The sequence below is a fragment of the Synchiropus splendidus genome, chromosome 9, assembly GCF_027744825.2.
Source record: "Synchiropus splendidus isolate RoL2022-P1 chromosome 9, RoL_Sspl_1.0, whole genome shotgun sequence".
Classification (NCBI taxonomy): Eukaryota; Metazoa; Chordata; class Actinopteri; order Syngnathiformes; family Callionymidae; genus Synchiropus; species Synchiropus splendidus.
In genome coordinates this window covers 10297198-10323669 of record NC_071342.1, presented here as the reverse complement: position 1 = coordinate 10323669, position 26472 = coordinate 10297198, and the positions used below count along the sequence as shown (strand labels likewise).

Below are 26472 nucleotides of genomic sequence, written 5' to 3'. Positions count from 1 at the left end.
GCAACAGCAACACTGCCCCTGTGGTTTCCGGTGGCACTGCTCTGTTTGGTCCAGATCTGTAAGATTTTCGAACACGTCCAGAAATACAGAAGAAATGAACGCAGAGCATGGACAGAAGGCTGCATCCGGATCTGATTCTGTACACAATGTTGAGCATCAAAGGGCCTGTTTACTTTTTAGATCCAAAAATATACAGGATAAGTGGACTGCTACAGACACTATTGCCAATAATTCACTGGCTGGCACTGCATACCCTTCATGCCAGTTTAGCGCCGGTGGACAACATTGATGCTATCGCAGGTGACATTTTACGACGTGTTCATTATACTTTTATTAGAGGCAGTTTTTAAATGACAGCAGACTAGATGTGAAGTGCCAGTGTGGCATGAATTCCGCTGATGCGTCTTCTACTATAGATGTTCTTCAGGACGGCATGGCCAATGATGTTGTGACGGGAGAATGGCTCTTAAGATTGATTGATGAATTGGAGGAGCTGACGTGATGAGTAAGAGTATCAATCCTTTCCCAGAGAATAGGAGCAGGCTTCCATGTTGAGAGGCTGATGCCACGGCAGCCTCACAAAGGATGAAACAAGTAAACGTCGTTTTATAATTTTAGTTTTGTCTGAAGTAATGGGTATCAATTTCCTCATTTCAATCAGCAGCGGTTCTTTTGACTTTTGACAATCTCTTCATCTTGACCGCTGACGGCCGCAAATAGGCGGTGGTGGTTTGAGGGAGACAGGGAGTGGAAATGAGGACGCAGCAGAGATGGACAGAGAATTAGAGACGCGGCATGCTTTAACTCTGCTTTTGCATTTCTCAGTTTGAGCTTGGAATACAGCCGCCGTCCACACAGCAACTGTTTTACATACACTACACGCTTTGAATTTCAAAAAGCTGCCACATCATAGGCGCGTCCCTCATTAGACGGTAAAATCGTGCTGTTTAAACTTCGTCCTTGGCAGCGAGCGCACGTCAGCACGTGCACAGACGAGAGGGATTTAAAAAACAAATCATGATTAATACAACATACTCTTAGATGTTATCAGCCATCATTTGTCATATCCCTCTTTCAACTCGCTACAGCGGCCAGGGATGAGAAAAAGTTCTTTCCCGTAAAAGGAAATGATGTTATTTTGGTTTCGATAATTTTTTATTTGAAGTTCTGCAGAAGCAACAGATGGTTGAATGATTTGCCCTTGCTTTGTTGGTGTGGTTGTTTCTGTTTCCATTTGATTGAACTCTAAGAACATTTGCTCACCATCGGTACACGCACCGTTTTTATTTATACATTTGTCCTTATTTCAGTTCTACCTGCTCAGTCACTGTGGGAATGTGGGTCTTTTATAGCCCTGAAGAGAGAGACAAATTTCCAGAATTCAATCAAATCTGTCTGTCCGTCGTGAGGCTCCCAACATATTTGGAACCCTGTAATGTTATTTTTACTGGTTTAACACTGTGCCTGCTTGTTTTCCGGGCTCGTATTGAATTTATATTTGACTCCAGGGGCTGATGCATTAAACATTGGTGAGCGGAGGCGCTGATCTGAGACCAATTGGCCTCTTAAGTCTGCTGCTTTCACATTTGTTTCACTGACTTTGGTAACCTTAAAAGTCATCTGTCGAGCAAGTTATGTGTGTCTACATAAAAACACCAGCCCACTCTCATGACTCATGAAGTAGCAATATGACAATTTTAATTACATATTTTCATTATACCTTTAATCAGATTTTGACAGCAAATTAGCAGAACAAATATAAAAACTGCAAAACAAAAATGTATTATTTATTATTACAATATTTCTTCTGTTTTAAAATGCCATATGTTATTGCAATAATATTAAAAATGTAATGTGGCACACTGTTGGTTATGCTATACTCATGGTGGCGCTTTGCCGAGGTCAGGATTATAGTGATGAGCAGTTGAGGTTTCACGAAACGCTGTGCTCAGTAAGTGACGCTCTCGGTTCAAAAGTTATTTGAGGTTTCATTGAAATAGTTCTAGCAGTGCATGCCCTCTGAAATTACCGTGTCATGAAACCTTTGCCACACAGAGGTTTCGTGAAAGCGTAATTATTTTTCCGAGCTCGGAAGGCATGATGTGGCGTTTCATTGAACGATTTTAGAGAATTTAGCGCCGTCTAGTGGCCTCTAAAAATAAGGACTCTGTTTCCTGAAACCTAATCGGCCCATCGCAATGGTAAACCTTCCGATGAATGGGATTTTGAAATCGTCTGACCTTTAAGCGCAGTGTGACAGGGGTCTGCCCCTCCCAGTCACACTCGTCTGGTTAAGTGGCGCATTTAAATTACTTCAACGAGGAAAACTCTATTCGAAAACTTCTTATTTCTATCACGATTATAGATTACGGTTGAGTGAGCTGTGATTTCACATTATTCTTCTACAATTAGGCACTTGAATTACACTTCCATTTAAGCGAAATGAATCACCAGAATTGCAGTTGCTGGCGTCCTGATATACTTAATATTCTGATGAACTATGACTGAAGAAAGAAAGCTTGTTTTTTTACCAGCTGAGTTCTGACTCGCTCACTCACTCAAAATGTAAATCAAAACTGAACACAAGTTTCTCTCCTCCTGCGTTTCACCGCCGCTTTAATATTGACTTTTCTCGGCAGCTGCTGCTATTAAAACGTGTGTGTAGACGGGAAGACTGAGCTGCCAAGGTGTAGTAACCCAACTGGAGTGGCGTCGGTCACACACGTGTTAGTGTAGCGTGCGGTTGTGAACATCATTTCCAATTTGTCCCTATCTTTGAGCCGGGTTGTTTAATTGCCATGCCATCGGTGTGTCACTGAGGCGGCATTGTGTTGCAGTTTTGTCATCCTTATCTAGGTGATAATTGCCCCTGCCAAAGAGAAGGGAATTAAGAAAAGAAATTGCAAATGACAAGACATCTAAGAAAAGACATGCTCTCTCATTTTCTTTATCTGCTCCGCTTCCTCCCCGTCCGTGTGCTGCGGTGGTAATTACAGTTGATGCATAATGAGCTGGTTAAATAGTCTGTCGCTCGCTTCCTACAGTCAGAAAAATAAAACACAATAAGCTGAATTGCACAGATCAAACAGGGAGAGAAAGCTCCCGCTTGCTTTGTTATTCCGCCCGAGCATTGACAACGGTCGCTGAGAGGAGGGAAGGGAAAAATCAATGCTGTCAAATGCGGAGATAGGAAAATGTCATTTTGACAAATGCAAGGCTTTGTGTAAGCACAGATTGAATTCTGATGGATTTCTCCCCAGGCGAGCCCTGCTTTTCTTATTTATAGGGCGACATATAAAATGTTAAACAATGATGTTACAGAAAGCAAATACAAATGTCATCGGGACGAAAAGTCCCCCCAATGAACTTCTGTGTCTTTGTTTGTGGGGGCACGTTTTTCTTTCCTTCAAAGACAGACGAGCACTCGAACCCTCTGAAAGCTCTGCTGCTATTTTTAGCCCGACGTGAGACACGTGTTTACATTCTGACTGTCATGGGTTGTTTGCAAGTTGAAATAGATGCAGATGAATTCGCATCAGTTCAAACAGGAGTCGGACAATATTGAGTGTTTGATGCTCATAATGGCGCCCTGTTTAAACCTGCAGACAAGAGCACAGGGCTACAAATCCCACCGTCAAGAAAGCAGCCTCTCTCTTATTCCTCATTGTTCGTCACTGCTCATTTGTAGCCCTTCGGCGGAGCTGCAGTGTCGACTTGTTTTTAATGATGGATGCGTGCTTTTACTCCGCTCATGAAATTCCTTTGACATGTATTAAATATGTATCCATATTTGGTGCAATCGCGCGTGATATCATGAGTGTGTGTTGGTTGCTGGAGTCGGTTGAATATTCCCAAAGTGATCTCCCATGGCGCCTCCGCAGTTATCAATCTTGGTGTTTTCAATCTTCCATTCTCCTCTTCTCCAGTAATTTCTAAATAAATGGCTCCGCAGTAGCTTCCAAAAATCTTCAGATTGGGAATTCATTTCTCATCCTTTTAGTTTTGTTTCATTTTTCTTCTTGATTAAGCTGTTTGCCTCATGAACTTCACAAACATTCAGTGAATATAAGTGCACAGAATGTATTATAATTATTATTAGTGGTCGTAGTAAATGCGGAAGTAATAGCACTGATAATAGTGATAAAAGTATTTGTTCTCCTATTGCTAGCAAAAGTGCTATGATATCCAGGTTTCTTTTAAAGTGGATATATTGCATTATGTTGTCTTTTATATGCTAAATAATAGGCATGGAGGAAAATGTCAATACACTCAAATATTGCGATACATCATAGCGCAATATTGTATCCATACTTTCGCCACTTGATTGCGTGATATTGTCTCGATTTTTTTTAAGTTGGCTATGTCAACATTTAATACATATTTGTTTGGATATGCTACTGCATTAGTGACATTTTCTTTTTGTGCACTTGAGTTGTTTTGCTGACTTAGAGACCTGTTCATTCTTTGATAGGACTGCAAACTTCAACAGAAGTAGACTAACTGAAGACTAACTGAACTGATGTCATAAAAATTTACTTGCTTTCATGCACATAATGGGGAAAATCAGAGATTGTACTGCAATATCTGTTTTTCCCCTTGAAACGATTGCTGTTATTCCAATATATTGCTGAACTTACGCATTATATCGCTATGTAACGTATCACCACTCCTGTATTGGGATATGCATAGTATACCTGCCAATTTCTTTTTCTTTGATGGACAAGTTGTTTTGTTTTTTTCGATTATGATTTCATCCCAAACTAATATATGTTATTATGCAGTCATTTCCTTCAGCATTTAAATGTCAAAGTAGGAATGTAATATATCATATTATTATCACGGTCCACCTTCTTGGCACTCGTTTTCTTTTTTTCACTACTGATTCCATTTATATTGTGTTTTTTTTTCAACCATTTTTCTCATCTTTATCTGTATACATTTTAAAAAGTCTTGTTTCATTGTTTGACAATACATTTTCAATTGATCTAGTTTAATTGAATTAAGCTATTTTTTGTTTGTTTCAACCATTAGATACATTTTTATTTCTTTAAAAAAGGATTTTCTTAAAATAATTTTCTTTATACATGCATTCCAAGAAATGATCATAAACTATCTTTTACTTCTCGCTGTCCTGCCTCTTACACTTGGTTGAAAACTTCAACTTAGGTTTGTCCTTCAATTTTTCTTCTCCTTAACCATGAACAGATTTGAGGTCCATGGACTGACTTGACTTTTCCAAGTTATTTCCACCTCTAATTCCTCTTTCGTTTAAGAGGAGGAAGTCTGGGATATATCTCTGTAATATCGCTGAAACTCTGGCTCAGTCTCTGGTGTAATGACTAAATATGACATAGTTCTGTGTTTCTTTTCCCAGAGTCTCTAACTGCCTTATTTGTCCTGTGTCCCCCACAGTCAACCTTTGGACCATGTTTCAAGCTGCTCAGAAACTGGGAGGATATGAGTTGGTAAGCACTCACACATGTGCTCTCAGACATGTCCTCCTTTTCTGCCTCCATCATCCAGTATTATCATTATTTTCTGTCTCCCCTGAGCTCACCTTTCGCCCAGATGATGATGTCAGTCTTTGTTTTCCCAAGAAGAAAGTCCAGCTCCAAGTCCCTTTGTTAAAAAAAAAACAACATGTTGCTCAGCTGGTCAAAGAATTAAGCGAAATTGGTCATATTTTCTCATTTTGGAATTATAGTGAATTGCACACCCACATGACCACTAATGCACACAAAACAAGCCAAAACTACAAGGTATTCTATTGTGCTGTGTGGGGGGAGTCAAGCCCCGTGATTAAAAAGTTATTTGTAGACAAAAAAAAATACATATGTTTGTGCATTTCTGCTGCGTATTGTGTGCTGAGCTCTGTTGAACAAGGTGACAAACTAATTTCCAGTTACGTCACCTCAAGTTCACCCTTGCTTTTGCATTCAAAATGTCAAGTTCAAGCTCAAGGTAATGATTTCTGATGATAGTGTAGCATCTCTTGTTTTTCACCGCTGAAGTGATATTCCCTCATCGGAAAAACAAAAAGGTCTTGACTGTAAAATGCTTCAACAAAAATACCAACCAATAAAACTAAACAGCTCTATTAAGGCCACTATTAAGTACTAATTAAGTCGCTGCACAAGTACCTTAATGTAAATCAACAACATTAGGGACGTAAAATTTAACAGCTATGAACAACCCGCAGTAATGAATCATGGCGTTTGGCGCTCTCTCTCAGTGCTCTCTTGATCTCTCTTAATTTCACGCTTGTGCAACCGGGTTGAGGGCAAAGCGAAAATGTTACACTAATTGCAGTTCAAGCATCTTTTTATATGCTAATATCACCGTAACCATGCATCCATTTTTTTCCCGCGCCCTTTATTAAAAGTCATTATTTCACCTTCAGTTGGTTTCTTCTCCTGGAGCCAGCGTGGAGCTGGACCATCTGCGGCAGATTTCCTCCAGCTTCATGTCTTTGTTTGCTCAATATAATCCTCATATTTATACTAGTCACACAGCTGTTTTGAAATCGTAGCCGCAGCGAGCAAATTGTAAAAGCTTTTTGAATCAAACGGATTGCGGAACATGAGTCGGACACTGGCCCGGACCGTCGATGCCAGCGATTATTCCTTGTTCTCATGTGTTTCACATTCCCACTGTCCACACTTGTTTCTTATCGCTCTCCTTATCCATCCTTCCAGATCACGGTGCGCAGACAGTGGAAGCACGTTTATGATGAATTGGGCGGCAACCCGAGCAGCACCAGCGCTGCCACATGCACTCGCAGACACTACGAGAGGTGAGTTATGATGTCCGGCAGGGGTGAACAACACATGGCTGCCACAGATCCAAATTTCACCCCGAGGTATTTCATTGATAAAAAAGAAACACACACGGCAGCCGCACCAATCCCACCCAGATAAAACGTTCCTGCACAAATCTCGTCTTTGTGCGCTAGATCATGATGAAATGTGAAGAAATGTATCAAGGACTTATTTCTTCCCACTTTGGAACCAATTACGAATTAAACTCCAGCTCTGTGAAACTCCTCCATTGCTGTAAATAACAGCCACATTTTGAATTATTTAGCCCCCACGAGCAGCCCAGCGCAGTTTGAGAATAAAACGTGAAGAGTACTTTAATATATTCATCTAATTACTTAGTCAGATACTGCAGCTTTTTAAGCACTGCTCTAATCACATAGATGGTGTTGCCAGATTAAAGGGAGCATGTATGCGGTGCAATGTAGCACGCACACAAACACCCGCTCCTCCAAGGTTAAACAGGCAAATGAGCAATGGTTCACGCAGCAGGTTGTCGCAAGCACAACGTTATCAAAGCTCTCAGTGCATGATACTACAAGTCGTTCTCATTATTATTTGTTATTGTGACTCCTAATACATACAAATTATGAAATTAATGAAAACATGTTTCATTATTTTTAAAATAAAATACAAGATTAGCCAGTAGCGTAACGTGACTTGTTTGCACGACACGCAAGTGAAATAGTGAAATAGAACGTGCTGCAGCTCTGGAACTGCTCCTCAACCCTAAACAGATTGGTGGTCACAGGCGGTGTCTCAGAGCACCAACCAAAGTGAATCATCATGAAATCTGTTTTTGAGTTGTTTTGCTCACAGCTTTTAGTGTTTATTTTACATGACTATTTTGTGTCACAGGGTTATTCTCGATACAAGGACTCACTCAGATCTGTCGTATTCATTGATTCCATGAGTGCGTCCCAGCGAGTTATTTAACTTCATGACTGACTTTACAGGAATTTGACATGTTCTCAAAACTGTAATCTTCGTCTGGAAAAGCAGATGTTCCTTTTATAGACCCGGTATTATTGAAAAAGTAGGCATTAGCTCTTCTTTTAGCACAAACCAATCACTGGTCAGATTCTGCCTCCAATGTGAAGCACTAGGGTCGAGAATTAATGATTGATACTGTCGTCCACAGCCCACAAATTTATGTTGACTATACAATATACAATAGTATCGTGATATAGCGATGTATTGCAATATTCTATGCCGTTAACTTAAACCAGAAATCGCAAGATATTACTCCACATTTCTTGGACAAATTAAGTGAGAAGTGTAGTAACGTACATTTACTTAACTGGACTTTCTCGTATTTTACTTTGGACTCAGCTAAAATTTAAATTTTTTATTTAAAAATAAACTAAAAAAACATGATATTAAGTGAAAAATCGAGATATCGCAGGTCAAAGCAATGCATTGCTGTATCAATATCTATCATGCCTTGACTCACAACCCACCTTCGTCCCGGTGCCTCCTGTCTAACTTTGATCTCATCATTGATATCTTAGGATTTATCTGTGTGTCCACTGGGGCGAGCCAGTCACCCCCATGAGTTAGATCCAGATTCGAACAGAACCTGACCTGACGTTTTGGGGTTTTCCTGTCTGACAAAGTACATTTTCCATCTGTTAATAACAAGTACATGACTGTGTTCACCACTGCTCTCTGAGGTTGTGTTTTCCACAGTTTATACCCACAGTGTGTGCTGCTGCTGTTTATTGGGTGTAATAGGGTGGTACATATCAAAGCAGACAGACGGTGGGTTTATGTGCGACCACGTGAGGAGCACTGAGGTGTGACCGCTGCTGCGCTGGCCTTTACCTCTTTCACAGAAGCAGCAGGAAGAAAATAATGCTGAATCAATGCAGAGCAATAAAATCCACATGCTGCGGTGAATATGAGGCTGATGGGGAGAGAAGGTGTGAGGACGTGGACCGGGTGGGAGGAGGGGCTGATGTGTGGCGTTAGAAGAAGAGGAAAAGGGAACGAAAGAGATATCAGCTGAATCTGGGCAAGTTTCCATTCAGGGGAATCATTTTTAGCTGAGCCTTGGTGTTTGGACTGCTCAGAGGGCAATTAGCTTCATTGTATTAACTCAGCAAACACGGCCGTTCTGTGGCCATGATGAATGAGGCTGTTTGTGCACTCGCTCAAGTGTGTGTTTGTCCCCCAGAGGCGTCTTTGTTTCCACCTTTAATCATTAGTCAATGTGCTACAGAAATATCATTCTCAGAGAAGACGGCGCACACAGTTTTGCTGGATCAGGTCTTGATTTATCTCTGCAGACAGAGAGGAAGCCTCCATCAATATTTCAGTTCTCAGACAACGACTTCAAAGCTCCCCTGTCCACTGCAAGAGAAAACAATTCGGTGCGGTGAGAGTTGGCCAGCAGGGGGCGATAATATCCCGAATCGACTTGTATAAACGACTTGGTCACAACACAATAACAAAAGGACAGTGATATTGAGTTTGCAGTTGTGTGCATGGGATCCATCTGTGCGAGCTGAGAGGGATTTTTTTGGGGGAAAATACAATACAAGCAATAAAAATAATTATTAGCAGTTGACCGACATTATTTCTGAATAATTGTATTTGTCATAAAATATGTAAATATCAATTGAAGCCATTCAAGTACAGGGATAAAACAAGATAACACATCAAGATATCATGAATTACTTAGGGGAAATGACATGAAATGACATTTGGAGACTATGTGTATGATTCAAACAATCCTGTGATACATGCATATCATTATTTAAAAATGAGAAACAAAGAAAAATATATTTTTGTGATATGTCCTGTCATTTTGTTATCATGGAATGTATACAAATGAATAAGATGAAAATATAATCAATATATTAAAATTCAAATAAAATAATCATGGCTCTACATCAGCTTTGAGAAGTGTTCCGTATCATGAAGCTACAACAGTGCTGTTCAGTCAAGATTTGAGGAGCTAGTTAGCCTGTTCTCTGGAAACTTGTACGCACAACAGGTCCTCCATTTTTGTTGTCGTTTAAGTTGGCTACTGGAAGACATCTGGACTTTCCAAACCACGAACTGAAACACACTGTTTTTGAAGATGCTATCTTCAAGATACAACGTGTACTGAAGCGACAAGGTGCATATCTTCTGTACTTTAACAGCGTCATAATCACCTCTTCGACAACGTCTGTTCGTGCAGCAACATGATTCTCATACGTGTCGGAACATGAGTCTGTTCAAGTCCGGGGCGACCTTAATGACCCCAGCCCAATGCTAAAACAGCTGAAATAGAACCTCATTAGTGATGTTCATCAGCTGGACAACACAGAATCTTGAAGCGCTAAGCGTTGTGTCTGCCCACTGATCCGTGTCTGGTACTATCTAACATCATCACGGCGTATATGGTCTGTGAAATGATGGTTTGTTTCCTTCTTTTTGGCTGATGAAAATGGGAGCAGGACTCAACGATTGAGCCGGTTCTGCCGTTATTGGAGTTAAACACTGCTGCTCTGCTTTCATTCTGAATTATACACATTATCTCTTTGCAGCCCCTAATGTTAAAATGATATGAAATGGTTTCCTAGGAGACGTTATTGTGAAAAAGACGGCGCCGCGGGCATAATCACTATATTTATTCTATCCAGGAGCAGGCGGTAATCACTGCTAGTAAAGGCTGGCGCAGCAATAGAACAGCAGATAACCTTGGCTAATTGTAATGTTCAAAGTTACTAGTTTTTAGCGGCGTTCATTATCGAACATGAAGAGGAGGGGGAAAAAAAGGAAATCAATGGCGAGATGTCCAGGCGAGGCTCGCGCCGCTGCAGCGGCTACAGGGAAGCTTTAATGATATTTATTTAAACCCTTTCCTGAGATTAGCTGTCAGGGCCCCGCACTCCGAATTAAAAATGAGGTCATGAAAAAGATGGCATCAATAACCTTGAAATAGACTGCCTTTTGCTTCTGTGCCATTTTCTCTCTCCACACCCCCCACCACCCTCTCTCTTTCTCTCCTTCTGCACTCCATGCTGTTTCTTTCATTATACAGGTCAGCGCCTTTTAACAGCTCCTACATATTTAATCTTCCTGGATCCCTGCCTGATCTCTTGTTACAGAAACATCACATTTTTGGCCGTCTTTCTTCATTTCTGCCTCTTTTTTTCCCTCTTTAATACCTCCCCATGTTTTGGCATTCTAAAGTAATTGCACAACGGGTTAGTATTGTGGAGCTGGAGGAGTAGAGGGGGGGGTATCCATGGCAACAGAGAAGCAATTTAGAATAATTTGCTATTTAAAAACTCTGAGGTTTGGGGGTAATTGAAGACAGTGCAGCATTTTTTTTTTGGTTTCCCAAGGGATTAAATTGTCTTTAAATCATCTTGGTGACAGAATGCAATGCTTGCCAGATGTATAGGCGGAGGATACGGACCCTGAAGCATTCTCAGATCATGCAGATATGTATTTCCTCCAAGACAAATGCGTGCCTGTTCCAATTTTCCCTGACTAGATGTTTTATTGATTTAGCCTTTTATTCATTTCTTCCGCTATCAGCTCCCGCTTAACTGTCTCCCCAGAAATAATGCATTTGTTGGTCACAATTATCATGGAACCTTTGGGCCGAAAAAAAAATTAGATGTGTGCTATAATAGGAGAGTTCACATTCAGGGGAAATTGTTTTTTTTCCCCCTCCCACACCGTGATAGATATTCTGTGTCTTGCTCCCGTCAGCATCTCTGTGCTTTGTCCTTGCTTTGTTGCAGATACAAAGCTAAAATCCAAACGGCTCACTGTTTGAAATCCAGTGACATCTAGAGGAAGAAACAATGATTGCCATTGAAATAATAATTTACTTATTGTAATGGGATGACATATTTTGGCAAAAAAGAAAAAAAGAAAACGCTTAACAAACTTGATAAGATTTTGAGTTTTTACAGTGTAGAAAGAAGATTACATCTTCACATTTACTGCTATTCCTAAGTAACGTATCCCACTGCAAAGCACAGGTTGTTCGTTTCTCGTCTCTAATTTCAGTTTACACTTGCGGGCTAATAGTGTCGATACTCCCACTGGAACTGAAAGTGAGCTGAGCTTGAGACTGCTAACAAATAAAGCCAGCTATTTACGCAGGATAAAACCTGCCGCACCTTTTGAATGTGTTGTGTAAACATGCTTTGATGAATTGTGTTAGCACCTAGGCAAATGTAGAAGCTCACTCAAAGATACACTCAAAAGACTTGGTTTACATTTACCTCGGATGCAGCACTGCACAAGAGGCATATGTCAGAGCAAGGAAAAAAAGAAAAACTGAAGTGTTCGAATTTTGGACTGAAACATTCCATCAACTCAAAATCAATCTCCTGTAAGTGAAGCAAGATGCTCGACTTCGGCCCCTGCTAACTTGAGTGCCGCGTAGCATAACATATGATTCGTTGAAACATGCCATCAGCTCAACATGTTAAAAAACATTCAATAAACTCTGAATTATTCTCCGACAAGTGAGGAGCGATGTTCTACTTTGCTTTTGCTTGTCGCACGAGTGGCATTAATACGTTTATGAAAACTTTCCGGTATGAAAATGCCATGAACAGGTCTCGAGGGAGTGCATCGAAAGTGATGTTTGGGTGTCTTGCGACAGCTATCCAGGCTCGTTGGCCAGCTTTGTTGCTTCCGAGACCTGGAGTCCTTGACTCTTCCGCCACTTAGGAAACAAGAAATTTAGTGACTTTTTTTCGGAAGTGGTCATGGGAACGAGTGTGGCCATGATCAAAAAGAGCAGTTGGTTCAACTTTCTAGTTGACCTGAAATCCCACAATGCATAGCGGTTTTTCCACTGCATGACGTCAAAAAAAGTCCTATAGGGCTTTTGTTCCCTTGTGTTGGTATATCCCTCTCTCGCAACGCGACATCCCACTGTGAATATAAGCAAAGTCTTTTAACCGTAAACATGGCGACCACAGCCCACAATGCATTGCAAAACCATGTGACCTTTCAAGCCCTGTACTGCAGGCTGCTGCTACAAGTTGCTTAATTTTCTCTCGATTTTTTGCCGTGTGCTGCAGACTGCGATGGTATGAGTTGTTTACATTGAAACCTTCATAAATGCAACTCGCCTGGCTTGAAACAGTGGCGTGCAAAAACAATGCTTGTTTTAGATGGCTCTTTTTTTTTTTTTTGCTCCTTTTCTGCAGCAAATGTTGGTCAAATTTAATATGTAGTGTTTCCTCTTTCTCACCGCTGAAATGCAACATGTAACCGAATCAATGGTTTACAGCAGAGCTAATGCTGTGATCTCCAGCACAGTCAGATAAAACGAAATTAATTCTCCTGCAGCAGGAGAATCAGGATTTCAGCTCGAGTGCGACTGCTGCCAGGGAGCAGCGTGTTCTTCACACCAAAATAGCAGGCAGCTATTTTAACCTCTGAGAGCTTGATGGCTTCCTCAAGAGAAAATGCTCCATTGAACATGATAAAGGCTCTATTTTTGCAGCCAGATAGCAAATCACAATATTGGCGCTCTCCTCTTTTTTTCTGTTGCTTTTTAAATGCCTGCGGTTTAATCAAAAGGTCTGAGGTTTCTCTTTTCCTACCCCCCGGTGGCCATGTGAAATCACAAATTACCGCACTGATGTGTGACAGAAGATCGACTGCTATTCACGCCTGCTGAGATTATTAAGTAGTTCAGCGTTGCAAATGAAATGAATGGCATTCTTGTCGACATTTCAGCAGCAACACGGAACATATGCTGCGTGTTTACGTTTGCGATATTAATACACCAGCCAGTCAGGAGCGCTTCTGTTAATGCAGGAGGGATGATTTATTTTAAACACTCTTGGCTCACGGGTGTGAACATTTACTGCGGCAGCTAATGAGAACGGACCCCCAGGGGGGAAATGTCGAGGTCATTTTAAATCTGGTATTTTCGGACTCGACAAAGGACTTAAGTTTTCCAACATTCTTGCGCTGCCCCAGTCTTTTAACTGCATGAATACGGGTCACCTCAAGTGGTTTGGCTTTGAGACAAAAGAGGGTCTTTGAATTTAGAGCAGATGAGGGGGGCTGCTTCACTGTTTATCCCCCTCCTGCCATCCTCTCTCTCGTTTCTCCTCCAGCTTTTTTTTCTATCATTTATATTGAATAATGAAATGTGCATTGGTCGTGTAGCAACCCGCTACACTCGCTGCGTTGTGCTGCAAACAGGCATCTAATTAACAGCTCCATAGTTTATTTATCTTCCACGTTATAATGGAATAATCAGATTAAGATTTCCACTTGGGATGAAACAACAATTTAGCTTTAAATGTGTGTTTTGTTTTAAATTTGAGATTAAATACTGTATTGTGCCATAATAATGAAATGCTATCTGAAGACGCTGAGCTAAGCTAGCATGAACAAAGAAGACGTGTAGCATAGGTAGCGTATTTTGATTTTGTATGAACAAAAACATGACAGTTAAATGTGTTAGTAGCTAGGCTAATGTAGCAGTTCTCAGTATATGCAGCCGTGTGGATCATTATTTTCTCAGCTACTCACAATTTTATGGGTTGAATTGATAAACACAAACAGTTGTCACTGTTTCTTGGCCGTATTCCTGTAGTGCTTAAATATGTACCGTCACTGGCGCATGGGGAGCATGTTCCACTTCAGCAGAACAGAAATAATGATTTGATCGATCGGATATACAAGAGACAAACCAGCAAATACTATAGTAAAGAATAAACATGAACCACATGAATGGTATTTTAGTTTTAGTTAAATGCACGATAACAGAAAAGCAACACGCAGTGAGCTTCTACGTGTTTTATTTAAATTGTTGTGCGTGTATTACTCCCCAAACGTCAATGGTCAGTTGCACCCTTGACTGTAAATGAAATAAATAAACGTATCAGTCATCAGTCGGCGGCGTGTAATGACCGGAAGCCTCGCCCTGAGAAAAGTTTGAGTCGCCGAGAAAATAATTTACCTTCACCGTTACAAGTTGTTGAACTCTCTCTCAGTGATTTGTTGCCGTGCACAGCGTGCAGAAATGCTAAAAATCATTTGGTGTAAATCATTTAAACAGTCATAAATGTCGTCGTTACTCTTCAGTTCAACAGCTTTATCTCAAATTCCATTCCTCCTGATACTCTCTTGTGCTCACAGACCCGTAAAAAGTGAGTCATTTTCTTTTCTTCTCCCCTGCAGATCCCTCTGCTGCCCTCAGGCCTTGGTGCACCAGCTCTTTAAATACTTTCGCCTCCTTTTTTTTTTTCTTTTTTTCTTTTCTCTCCTAAAAAAAAAAAAAAATCCTGAGCGGCTCTTGTGATCTTAACCCAACAACAGCTAAAATTAATTTGGGCACAGACGAGCGGGATATTGTTGAAATGGAAACGGCCGCAAGCGCTTTCCAGTTATTTAGTGACTTAGCCCTTTCTGGGATTCTGACACACCAAGTGTTCCTGTAAACACACACACACACACACACACACAGTCCAAACTAATCGGACTGAGTCAGACATTAATAACGCACAATGGACAATTGATTTAGAAAGCTACAATACGTTTTCACAGTCACCTGAAAACATAATCTGCCGCTGCATATTATGCTCGCTTGTTATCACAAATAGAAACCGGCTGCTTAAATAAGCACCAGGTGACAAATTGGCAGGAGAGGAAGTTAAGTATTTATTGACCTCATAAAAAGCCCCTCCCTCCCCCCTCTGTTAATGAAATTCTTTCAGTGCGCAGGGCGTCCTCATGTGGCCGCAGCGAATCACTGCACTTGGCTTGGACTTCAACTCACCCCCCTCCTCTCTTCTCTCTTTGGCAGGAACTGGCTGCCCACATATTGTTTTATGTTTTACTGTGCTTCATATGCTCACGTTTCGTTTCTGCCAGTCCTTTGTAAAGTGCTTTAGATGCAGCTGCTGTGACTCATGTCCACCGACCGTGATTCATCGTAAATCACAATCCACTGTTGCGTTTATTGTAAGCCATTAAAATGTCGAGCTCGTTCGTAACAATGCTTGAGTCCTGGGGGAGAGGATTTGTTCTTTTATTTAAAAAAAAAGAAGTTACATTTAGATTTAAATTACAGCGGCGTATTATTAAAGGATCAACTTGGTACAAGTCGTTCTGGCTACAACACACTTGTTGACAATAACTGGAGCACTGAAATCCAACAGTTACTGGTGTTGACTTTTAAACCTGGCTGTCTGTGAGCAATAAAACAGACTTTGACCTGCGTAGCGTCTAACGGCTGGTGCCCTCCTCGCTTCAGAATTGCCCCCTAAAAAAACAACAAATGAAATTAAAATAAATGGAAAAAAAGTCAAAACAAATGAAATCATAAACATCACTACTACTATAAAGGAACGCAAGAAACCACACAGCGGTGCTTAACTACCAATTTCCACCCACATTCTGACCCAGAATTATAGCCTTATTTCTCTGACAACAATGAGCTCAATCTGAGTAGCAGTAGCATCACCTCTGACATTGACTGTGGTTCCATGCAGAGAGTAGCCAGACTAAGGCGGATTGCGTCATGTTCTTACGGTTTCCATGCGGTGCGTTGAAAAGCAAACTATGAGTAGTTCACCTCCGTGACGAGGGGTGGCGCTGTGAGCTGTCCTTCCGGTTCCTATGACCGTAGAGGAAGAGCAACCGCAGCTGACAGGTAGCGAGAAGCCGTTTCAGAGTGATATACTGACCTCTGTGGATCGTGCTGACAGATTATCTAGTTTCACTTCAGAGGTCCAGGATCAGTGTGTTGGACATCATCAGCACGCTTCCTTTGGCAGGTTTGGGAGTTATACTCCCAAGTTTCTGAATAAAATTGAGATTGTGTTGTCTATGTATTCAAGAGTGATAGATGTGGAGTTGCTTTTTTGATCACAGTTGTTGCTTTAACCATCTTTGGTGTGGATGTACGGCCAGCGTGGCTAGAAAATATCTCTCAAGCTTTGACTGCTATGGAGTATTGCTAAGCTAACATCACTAGTGGTAATGTCAAGCTTCGCTGAAGCACAGGTTCCATTATTGATCGTTGATTTTGGATCATTCAGCAGCAGTGCCAGGAATTTCACTGAAATAAACATAATGTTTTAAACGCTGCCATGTGGTGAGATGGATGGAAAGAACTTTATTAATCCTTTTTCCTTGGGAAATTACAACTTAGTTCAATTTAGTTTCACATGCTTTTGTGATATCTGTGTTCTATTTATGAGTGATGGTGTCTGGAGTCTGGGCGAAACCCAGTCATGTGATCAATACACGGCGCATGTTACACGTGACCAGGACTTTTTAAGTTCTCTGACCAATTATGTTTTCTGTTCGTATTAGTACGTCCGACATGTATTATGCCTGAGGTCATTTCAGCTGTGAGTGATGAACTGGGGGAGATGGTCACACATTCATAACAACTCGCTCTGACAATGTCGGGAATTTCCTGACACTGATTGTTTGGTTTTCCCGGCCAGAAAAGCGTCCTGGCCTTCCCATTTGGAACTATTTAAGGCTCCAGTCATTTTCCCGCCGCAGCTCCTACATTAGCCGGCACCATGACAGCCCCCCACTTCATATGGACATTCTGTGAAGTTGACCCGAGCCGAGGAAGCCGGCTCTTTCCCACAGATGCCGATGATATTAAACCGTCCCGAGCGATGGCGCTCAATTATCTTGACCCCCTCTTGGTGATGAAGACACATTTCTCAGTCTGTCTGAGTCGAATGTTTTACAGCGCTTGATTTCTCTTTGTTTGCTCGCGTTTAATGACTTCAGAAGACAGCGAGGCAGATGACTTTGGCACCGACGCTGCTGCTATTTTAAAAGCTCTGCTGATTGTTTTCATTCCCGCGTCCAGAATCATGTTTTTTGGCTCTTCATTAACGTGTCATTATCCCTTCTTTTCCTTACTCTCCCCCTCCCTCCTTCCTCTTCTCCCTCTTTCCAATAAGTCACATTTAATAGTACATTTCCTTTCTTGGCCCGCGGCCTGGAGCCAGACCAGCTGTATGAAATGTAGTTTCACCGCATTCCCTGCCAGCACTTTTGTTCAGAGGAAAAATAACAAAAAATCCCACAGAGCCTCGTGAACTCTCCAAGGCTTTTTTTCATCTCTCTCTCACTCCTTTTCTCTTTCCGTTTGAAGAGGAGAGGGGGAGAAACTGCTCTTGATTCATTGTTTGTTTTACCACCACGTCCCTTAAAAGGAGCCGTGCAGACTTCTCTCATCATTACACTGGATTTTTCTGGTCCATTTTTATGGATTAATATTGGAATGAAAACAAACTTGTCTGAAGAGCAGTAATGAATTTTCAGAAGTTTAGAAGAGAAGCCCAATTCTTAACACAACATTAAATCTTCTCATCATCAATTGTTGTCCTCAAAACATTCCAGAGTTCAACTGCTCTGACTTCCCCACTGGAAAAAATGTTCAGAGTAGAACCTCCAGTTTGTGCTTGCTTATTAAAAAAATATGTACGATTTACATGCACATGATTACGGAAATAATTCAGAAAAATAAAAGCAGATGTAATATATTTGGCAAATATATGGAATGAAGTTTTTTAACTACGATTTATGACTTTTCAATATTTGACACCATAATGATTATGTTTTAGTTGAATCTGTAATCTGCAAACTCTTGTCTCCTTCACCAGGGATGTTTTCACTTCGTGTGGTGCATTGAAAATGTTCTGTGTGAGAGACAGTCTCGATGAAACGTGATCCATGTGTGTACTTGGCCTTTCTTCTAACTAAGCAGAAATGTAATAGTTTATTTTTACACCAAACACAAACTGAGTCTTCATTTTTGGTGAGCAAAGTTGCTGGTGGAGAAGAAGTACAGCACACACTTGAGGATAATCCACTATTACTACTTTCTGTTCAGAACTGTGAAGAGTTGTCCAAGGACGCAGACAACTTCTTAAATGAAAAGTAATGTCACAACAGCAGCTTTGTCCTAAAAATGAACGACCCTGAGTATCTGTCAGCCCAATTCACCATAAACTATTCAACTAATCTTTGCAGTGATTGCTAGGTTTGTCTTTATGGATAATAAATACAAATGTATATTTATATTTGCATATGTTTTTAAATATGCGTGGGTTTTGGATGAATCCTTTGAAGTTGTCCAGGTTGTTTATGGTTCGAAATGACATCACATGAAGTAAATGAAAGCAGAAAGAGTGTGTTGTTTTTCTCCCACCGTGTCTTTACTCACTTGTCATGGATGTAATTATGAAGGAGGAAACACAGATCTGCTGCGCTTCATCACGTCCGCTCAACAATGCGGTCGCTTAACTGGCTTCACTTCAAACGTCCGTCACTGAGGAAATGAAATACTAACATTAGGAGACATCTTAATAGGACTTTTAAACGACATCACCTGCTATGTCCATTGTTAAGAGCGCTAGCTTGCTCAAAAGCCAAATGGGATCTGGTTCAGCTGAAAACATAACACATTTGCCAACACAAATATTCCGCGGATGAGCTAATGCGAATGATGTTTGTACAAGTACGTATGTTTTCATTATCTGTAGCTGTCAGTTATCATCAAACAAACAGTTCAGCATTGCATTTTTTCCACACATACCACAGAAGTCATTTTCAACATTGGCCTAAACCCCTCTGGTTTCCTCTTCAGGCTCCTCCTCCCGTATGAACGGCACCTCAAGGGCGAATCGGACAAACCCCTGCCACTGGTGAAGCCCCGAAAGGAAGGCAGCCAGGAGAAGTCGCCGGGAGTTAAAGTGAAAGGCGTCGGGGCCAAGAAGTTGAAAAACCTCAGTAATCCCAAGGCGGTGGCTCTGAAGGAGCAGTCGGAGGGCGGGAAGGAACAATCACAGGTCAGTCCCAGTGGAATACTCTTCTAATGCTCTGTTGAACATAGCAACCATCTTCCTCTCTGCTTCTAGATGGTGAATGAGGACAATCCAGACCTGGTCATCAAGCAGGAGTCACACCTGAGAGATGAGCCAATCGTGATCGAGGAGGAGGAGGAGTTACATCTGACCCTGAAGAAGGAGGAGTCATCCTCACTGGGATCCACGGAGCAGGACTGCAGGGCCTCACTGGCCGGACTGCCTCTCCACACCAGACCCGGTCTCCAGCCCGAGTGGCAGCAGATCAGCGAGGCCCTTCATGCCAAACTTGCGTGTGAACCACAAACTGAAGGTCATTTCATTCCCAAAAACCTGTACCTGCCTCACCGCTGGGATCTCAACAAGCCGGGCGCACATGTGGCCCTGCCTGAGCCCACGTCCAGGGTGAAAGACCTAGAGAGTCACGGTGGGCGTGTGGGTAAGGTGTTACCTATTTGCAAGCAGGCAGACAGACAACCTGTGGACTTGAGCACAGATTCTCATCTGGAGACAGACGAATATGGGGGTTTGAAGAAAGAGGGTGCTGCTCAGATGGCGGCTTACTGCAAGTCCAGTCAGGGTGTCATGTCTCCTCTAGCCAAGAAGAAACTTCTCTCTCAAGTTTGTGAGTCCAAAACCTTCTCCTACACCTCCTCAGTCAGCTCCTTGCTGCCACATTTATCAGCAGCTGAGAGGGAGGAGAAGAGGAAGGGGGAAGAGGAGGTGCTGGGACAGAGACCGGTGTCGGACAACATCCCAGAGGTTGCGCCGATATTCAGGCCATCAGTCATCCAGCACGCACAGAGCAGCAAACATGGCGGCGGGGTGTCAGAGAAGTGCACGGCGTCCGAGTGCAGGACCAGCCTTCAAAGCCAAGTCGCACCCCCATGGCAGCCATACCTCCCGAGAGTTCGGTCTCAGGAAGAAGCTGCCGGGGAGAAACTGCTCCAGTCAGCTCAGGGCCGCAGCTACGACTGTTACTCGTCCCCACACCTTCACAGTCTGTACCGGCAAACTGAGAGCTGCCTGAACCAAGAGAGAATGGCTGGGTTCTCCAATGGGGAGCGCCGGGACCACTATGGCAGGGACCGAGAGGGCGGTGGAGGGTTCCTGTGTGCCGGTTTAGAACAACAAGGTTTAGCTTTCAGAACCCACTACACCGACAAGAACCAGACCCACGACAGCCTAGAGGCTGACGATGAACCCAGAGACTTTACTATAGCTAAACCTTCTCAAAGGGTCTCGTCTTTCTCCAAACCTTCCGTCTGTAGTTTGCCATACTCAATCATGCACCAAGGTTTGGATTCCCCCCCGAAGGCTTGTCGGGTTCCCCCCATGACCATCTCTCCCAAGCAGAGCCCAGCAGAAAAGTCGTTTCCCAGTCCCAAGTCCTCATCAGACGCCGCCCTCACCAACGCAGTCCGCCCCACCAAACGGGGGTCACCTGAAAATGAGAGCGACGACACACCTGAAAGGAAAGTGCGTGTGGTGACACCAATCCACCCCACATGTGCCATCAGACGCAGTGACCCAGAAGAGCTGAAGCCGGCCGAGCCTGCCCACGCCGTTCACCAGAACAACCATCTTCCCGAGGGCCACCCCACCACCTCCTACCCTCCCCCACACACCACACCCCTCTACTCTGGCCTGTACCCACCTGGTCTGGTCACGGCAGCGGGGCAGGATGGACTCCAGCACCACCCGGTGCTTCAGTACCTGAAGAGCCAGTCTGCGGTGTCCCCCCTCATGCCCCCGTTAGCGTTTCACTCCATGATGCTGCACCGGCAGCTGATGGCCTCTAACCCCAGCACACACCACTTCTACAGACACCCAGGGGGCGCCGCCATCTACGGGGACCTGCTTCACCACCCGTACCCCCTCTCCACCCTCCCCCCGCCACAGTTATCCTCAGTACACCCCAGCACCAGACTGTGATGGTCCCTATTTCATCCCGGGGAGAACTCCCCGCTACAACCCACAAACACTGACTGCAAAACTGAGAACTCATCAGACTGAAAATTCCATTTTTTATTTGCTCATGTTTATATCCTTTGCACTGTTGTGTATTTTTTTTTTTATCACCACTTACTGTATGATATATTTTTTTTGTTTCCTTATTTGCACAAATTCTTATGTGGTCACTGATCGCCGCTGTCCCCCTCAAAAGAATGAGGGATCAAAAAAGAAAGCCATTTGTTTACCACACACAGACTTTGCTCCGAAAACACTACAGCTCACCTGAATTCTTTGCCAAGCCGCTGGTGCTTTTGCTGTCGCAGAAAAGAATCTGGTGAGATGTTATTGCTAAATTCTTCAAACCTTTTGCGCACCTCCCCCCCCCCCCACCAAATCCACGGCAATCCAAACGTCTTCACTCCTGTTTTTAATCAGTCACAAATGGGTTTGGCCTTCACGCTCATGCCTTCACCTCCACCACGCCGCACAGGTGCATTTTATCAAGCAGTGGGAGCGACGGGCAAAGTGACATTGGTACTCGACAGTGTCCTCCCCTGACCTTATTGCTCTGTGGGCACAGTTGTCAGTTAGATACTGGCACTCAGTGCATCACCCCTGAGTCGATGCTGGATGAGATATTTGAGAGCAGAACTCTGAGACAGTCACATCATACTCTCACGAACTAGACAGATTTTTCCAACGTTGATTCTTTGGCCAACAAGCGTATTTGTCCCTCCACTTTGTCCTCTGCCATCCCTCTCTGGCCACCTCAGATCTTATTTTATCGTCCTACCTCTTAACAAGGTGTTTACATCCATTCAGGGTATTTTATTTTGAAGGGCTGGAGCAGATAGGGCTGAGACTGATGCTGGCAACCCAAGAAACATTCTACTGCATAAAATAAACATGGCTGTAGAATTCAAACTGAAATCATCACTTCCCTTCAGTGACATCAGAGACTTCTAAGATTTCCGAATATTGAAGCGTGAAATCGGGGGAGGGGATAATGTGGTTTGGTCATGGCTCATTTAAGTTAGCATTGAATTGACATACTTACAACAAAGTTTCTGAAACTGGTGCTACATATTTAGGATTAGCTAGTGCACCGAAATGTCCGCTGTGACATGCTAGCTACTGTCTACATTCACGGCTCGAGGTCTTTACCGCATTGCTTGCACACTTTTTGGGTAATCAAACCGACGTGTTTGCGTGGCAACCAACTGTTTTGGACACCTCCTAGTCTGCAATGTTCCTGGTTGACAGGTACATTAGAAGATTCCTGTGTAGCAAAAGTTTTCCCTTTGTCACATTATCGTTTCTAAAAATTTTCATGCTCACTTTTAAAAGTTATCCTATATGTATTTGTGTTGTTTACATCTAGCTAATCTGGAAGCTATAAAATTGCCTCTTGATACAGGTGCGCCCTACACTGGAACCCTTGGCTAACTCACGCACGGATAGGTGGCGCTAAAGAGCAAACAGCGTCTCGGGTAGAGGAGATACAGGTTCGGTTTGAAGATCCAGTCTGGTCGATGAATCGCGAATGTTTCTTTCGACGCAATTCCCTCACACGACGAGTCGACTGTAGCAGTGCGATTAGCATCATGAAGCAGCCGTCGAAGACTGCGGAATGCAATGTCTAACGAATCAACATTTCTTAATTTCTGAAAAGCGAACAGGATCTTGCGCTCGATAGACTCGACTGTATAATTTAGTAGAATGTCGTCACTTAGGATACTTTCGCTTCTGTGCCTTTCCGCAGTGTCGGATTAGAGTCGGCACAACGCTCGCTAAGTTTTATCTTCTGTAGCAGGGTAGAAATATCAATATTGCCGTCGCTCCGTCTGATACGCGACGCACCCAGCCGGGCACTTTCTTTTCCCAACATGTGTGCTTAAACAGCTGGCGGTGACAGGCAGTCATTTTAGGAAAACCTCACTGATGCTTCAGTCGGACACGAGACCTGGTGTCTGTCATCCGCGCGTGAACGTCTGCCTTTAGCGCCCGAGGAGATCGGCACCTGCTTCGGCTTTAAAGACCACTATAATTGCCATCCAGGATTTAAAAAAAAAAGATGAAAAACAAGCCTGGTGATTAAAAATAATAATAATTATCAAACTGTTTTGTGTAAAGTTTTACTGATCTCAAGATTCCTGATAAAAGTACTGTACATCCATCGCTGTGTTGGTGAGACTGGCCTCCTGTGCAGAACCTTCATACGGGATCAATATTTCTCTTACTCTCGTCTTGTACTCGGTGTAAATAGCACTGTAGATATTACCGTGTGGTTGTTATCATATAAATTGTTATAATCTGTAAATAGTATTAAAAAAAAAAGTATAAAAGTCGGTTACACAATCTGGCTGTTTCACGCTCGCTGTGATTCACATTAAACACTACGATTTAATGATACTCTTGTTGGTTGTTTCCATACATGTGTTTTTGATACTGTCGCCATCTGTTTACGATCACCCAGCTGGCAAGACAAAAAAATACGACTTTTTTTTTTTTTTTATGATATGACCTCCTGTATATTTAATTAAAATATTTTACTATCTATACTCCTCACTTGTCTTCCTTTGAGGTTCTGGTGTTTGGATTTGACTGACCCCGGTGGTGCGGTGCAGAACTGCAGCCCAACATACAACTAAGCTCAAATTTTTTGATCCCTTATCTTGTAAGACACTCGTGTTGTCATCGGAGGGAGCCTTTAAAGCTGGTGCCTGGAGCTCAGTCGTCTGAAAGAGATTTGGAGTGGAGCCACTTGTATGGAAGCGAACTTGTGAACCTCATTTAAAGCAGGTTTCTCCAGACTGGTCCAACCCTGAGGAGAATATGGAGTAGCTCAAGGCTCTGGCCTGGGAACATCTCAGATGCAGCAGAGCAAATCCTCTACTATGAAAACAAGTGAGCACGTGACCGCGGCTGAATGAAGAAGCGAACTGAACTCCTGCGACTCCGTAACGTCAGCCATGAACTTTCAATGAGCTTTTATTATTGTAATAGCATTATGTGGCTCTCCATCCGCCGTAATCTTCTCTGCGGGCTCCTTCTGGGCTCCGGGCCAGCACGGGCCGGGTCGGGCCGCTGCACTACCCAACACCCCCCTCCCCCCCACATGCACGCACACCACCTCACAGGAATTTCTGTGTTTGGCTGCAGTAAAAGATTTGCTCTGACTTTTATTGCCCCCTTCTGGTAAAGCTTTCAGGATACTCGCTTACACTTCCAAGCTCAGCACAAATAAAAGCGCCTTCACTGGAGTGGAATCGTTTCATTGCAGAGCGGCAACGATAACACAGAAACATCGCCAGTCTCCATGGCGACGCTGAATCAGAGATGCAGCTTTCAGAGGAATTACTTCACATGTGAGCAAGGAGAGGTTTTGCTTTTGTCACTCTGTGCGGCTCTGCCTCTGGAGAAGAATGCCTTCTCTTTCCTCTCATCTCCAGTCCTTCATTATTTGATTATTCGGATTTCGTAAAGGAGAAGAGGAGGACGGCCACTGAGGCGCATGGATGAACGTGTGTCTAGAGTGATGAAGGTGGAGGCGGCGGGCAGTGTTGACACTATTATTATGAACAGTTCCTCTCATGTTTTGACCACGTTTGTTGAAGTTGGCATTCATAGATAACAACCATGAGGTAGTGAGTATTATTATTATTATTACGCCAAGATAGGGAGAGACTGTTGAGATACTAAATTCAGATATTGTTTGACTTATTGAAGATCACAGTTTCACTTCTAATCGACATACTGTATCGACTTGTAATAATAAAAAAAATCTGTAGTATTTGCACTTGTCCTTTCATTCAGCTAGTTCTTTTTATTTGTCTGTAAACGGAATAACTCCAAAACAGACACACACACACACACACACATATATATATATATATACATATACATATATATATATATATATATATATATATATATATATATATATATATATATATCTATACATACATACATATACATATATATATATATATATATACATATATATACATATACATATATATACATATATATATATACATATATATACATATACATATATATACATATATATATATATATACATACATACATATACATATATATACATATACATATATATACATATACATATACATATACATATATATACATATACATATATATATATATATATACATATATATATATATATATATATACATATATATATACATATATATATATACATATACATATATATATATATATATATATATATATATATATACATATATATACATATATATACATATACATATATATATATATATATATACATATATATACATATATATACATATACATATATATACATATATATACATATACATATATATATATATATATATATATATATATATATATATACATATATATATATACATATATATATATATATATATATATATATATATATATATATACACATATACATATACATATATATATATATACATATATATATATACATATATATATATATATATATATATATATATATATACATATATATATATATATATATATATATATACACACACAAAACATATGACAGTGAAACTTTAGGGTTGGTTGAAAAATGGCAAACCTAGAAGTGTTTAGATTTTGGTGGTGTTCTGTAGGATCCATTCCATCAGTTTTCCACATTGTTCTATGTCATACATGTTACGCTGCACCCCTCCCTATAAAACCCCCTGTTCGTCATTGCCCCTCCTTTTGTCTCTCAGCCTGTGGAATCCCGACACTTTGAATCAACAAAACACAACACATGATCAAATGATAACATTTCATGCGTAAAAAAAAGCGGAGCACCGTGACCGTACTGCCACCTGATG

At 41.9% G+C, this 26472-nt stretch overlaps 1 protein-coding gene across 1 annotated transcript in view; it reads left to right on the top strand.

Moving 5' to 3' along the window:
• The window catches only part of arid5b (AT-rich interaction domain 5B), a 108812-nt gene extending 84657 nt beyond the window's left edge, over positions 1-24155 (top strand). Inside the window, exons 7-10 of the mRNA XM_053875933.1 lie at positions 5413-5465; positions 6696-6793; positions 19426-19627; positions 19697-24155. Of these exons, the coding sequence (XP_053731908.1) occupies positions 5413-5465; positions 6696-6793; positions 19426-19627; positions 19697-21577 (2234 nt within the window). The 3' untranslated portion in view covers positions 21578-24155. The remainder of the gene's footprint in view (positions 1-5412; positions 5466-6695; positions 6794-19425; positions 19628-19696) is intronic.
• The last annotated feature ends 2317 nt before the right edge of the window (positions 24156-26472 follow it).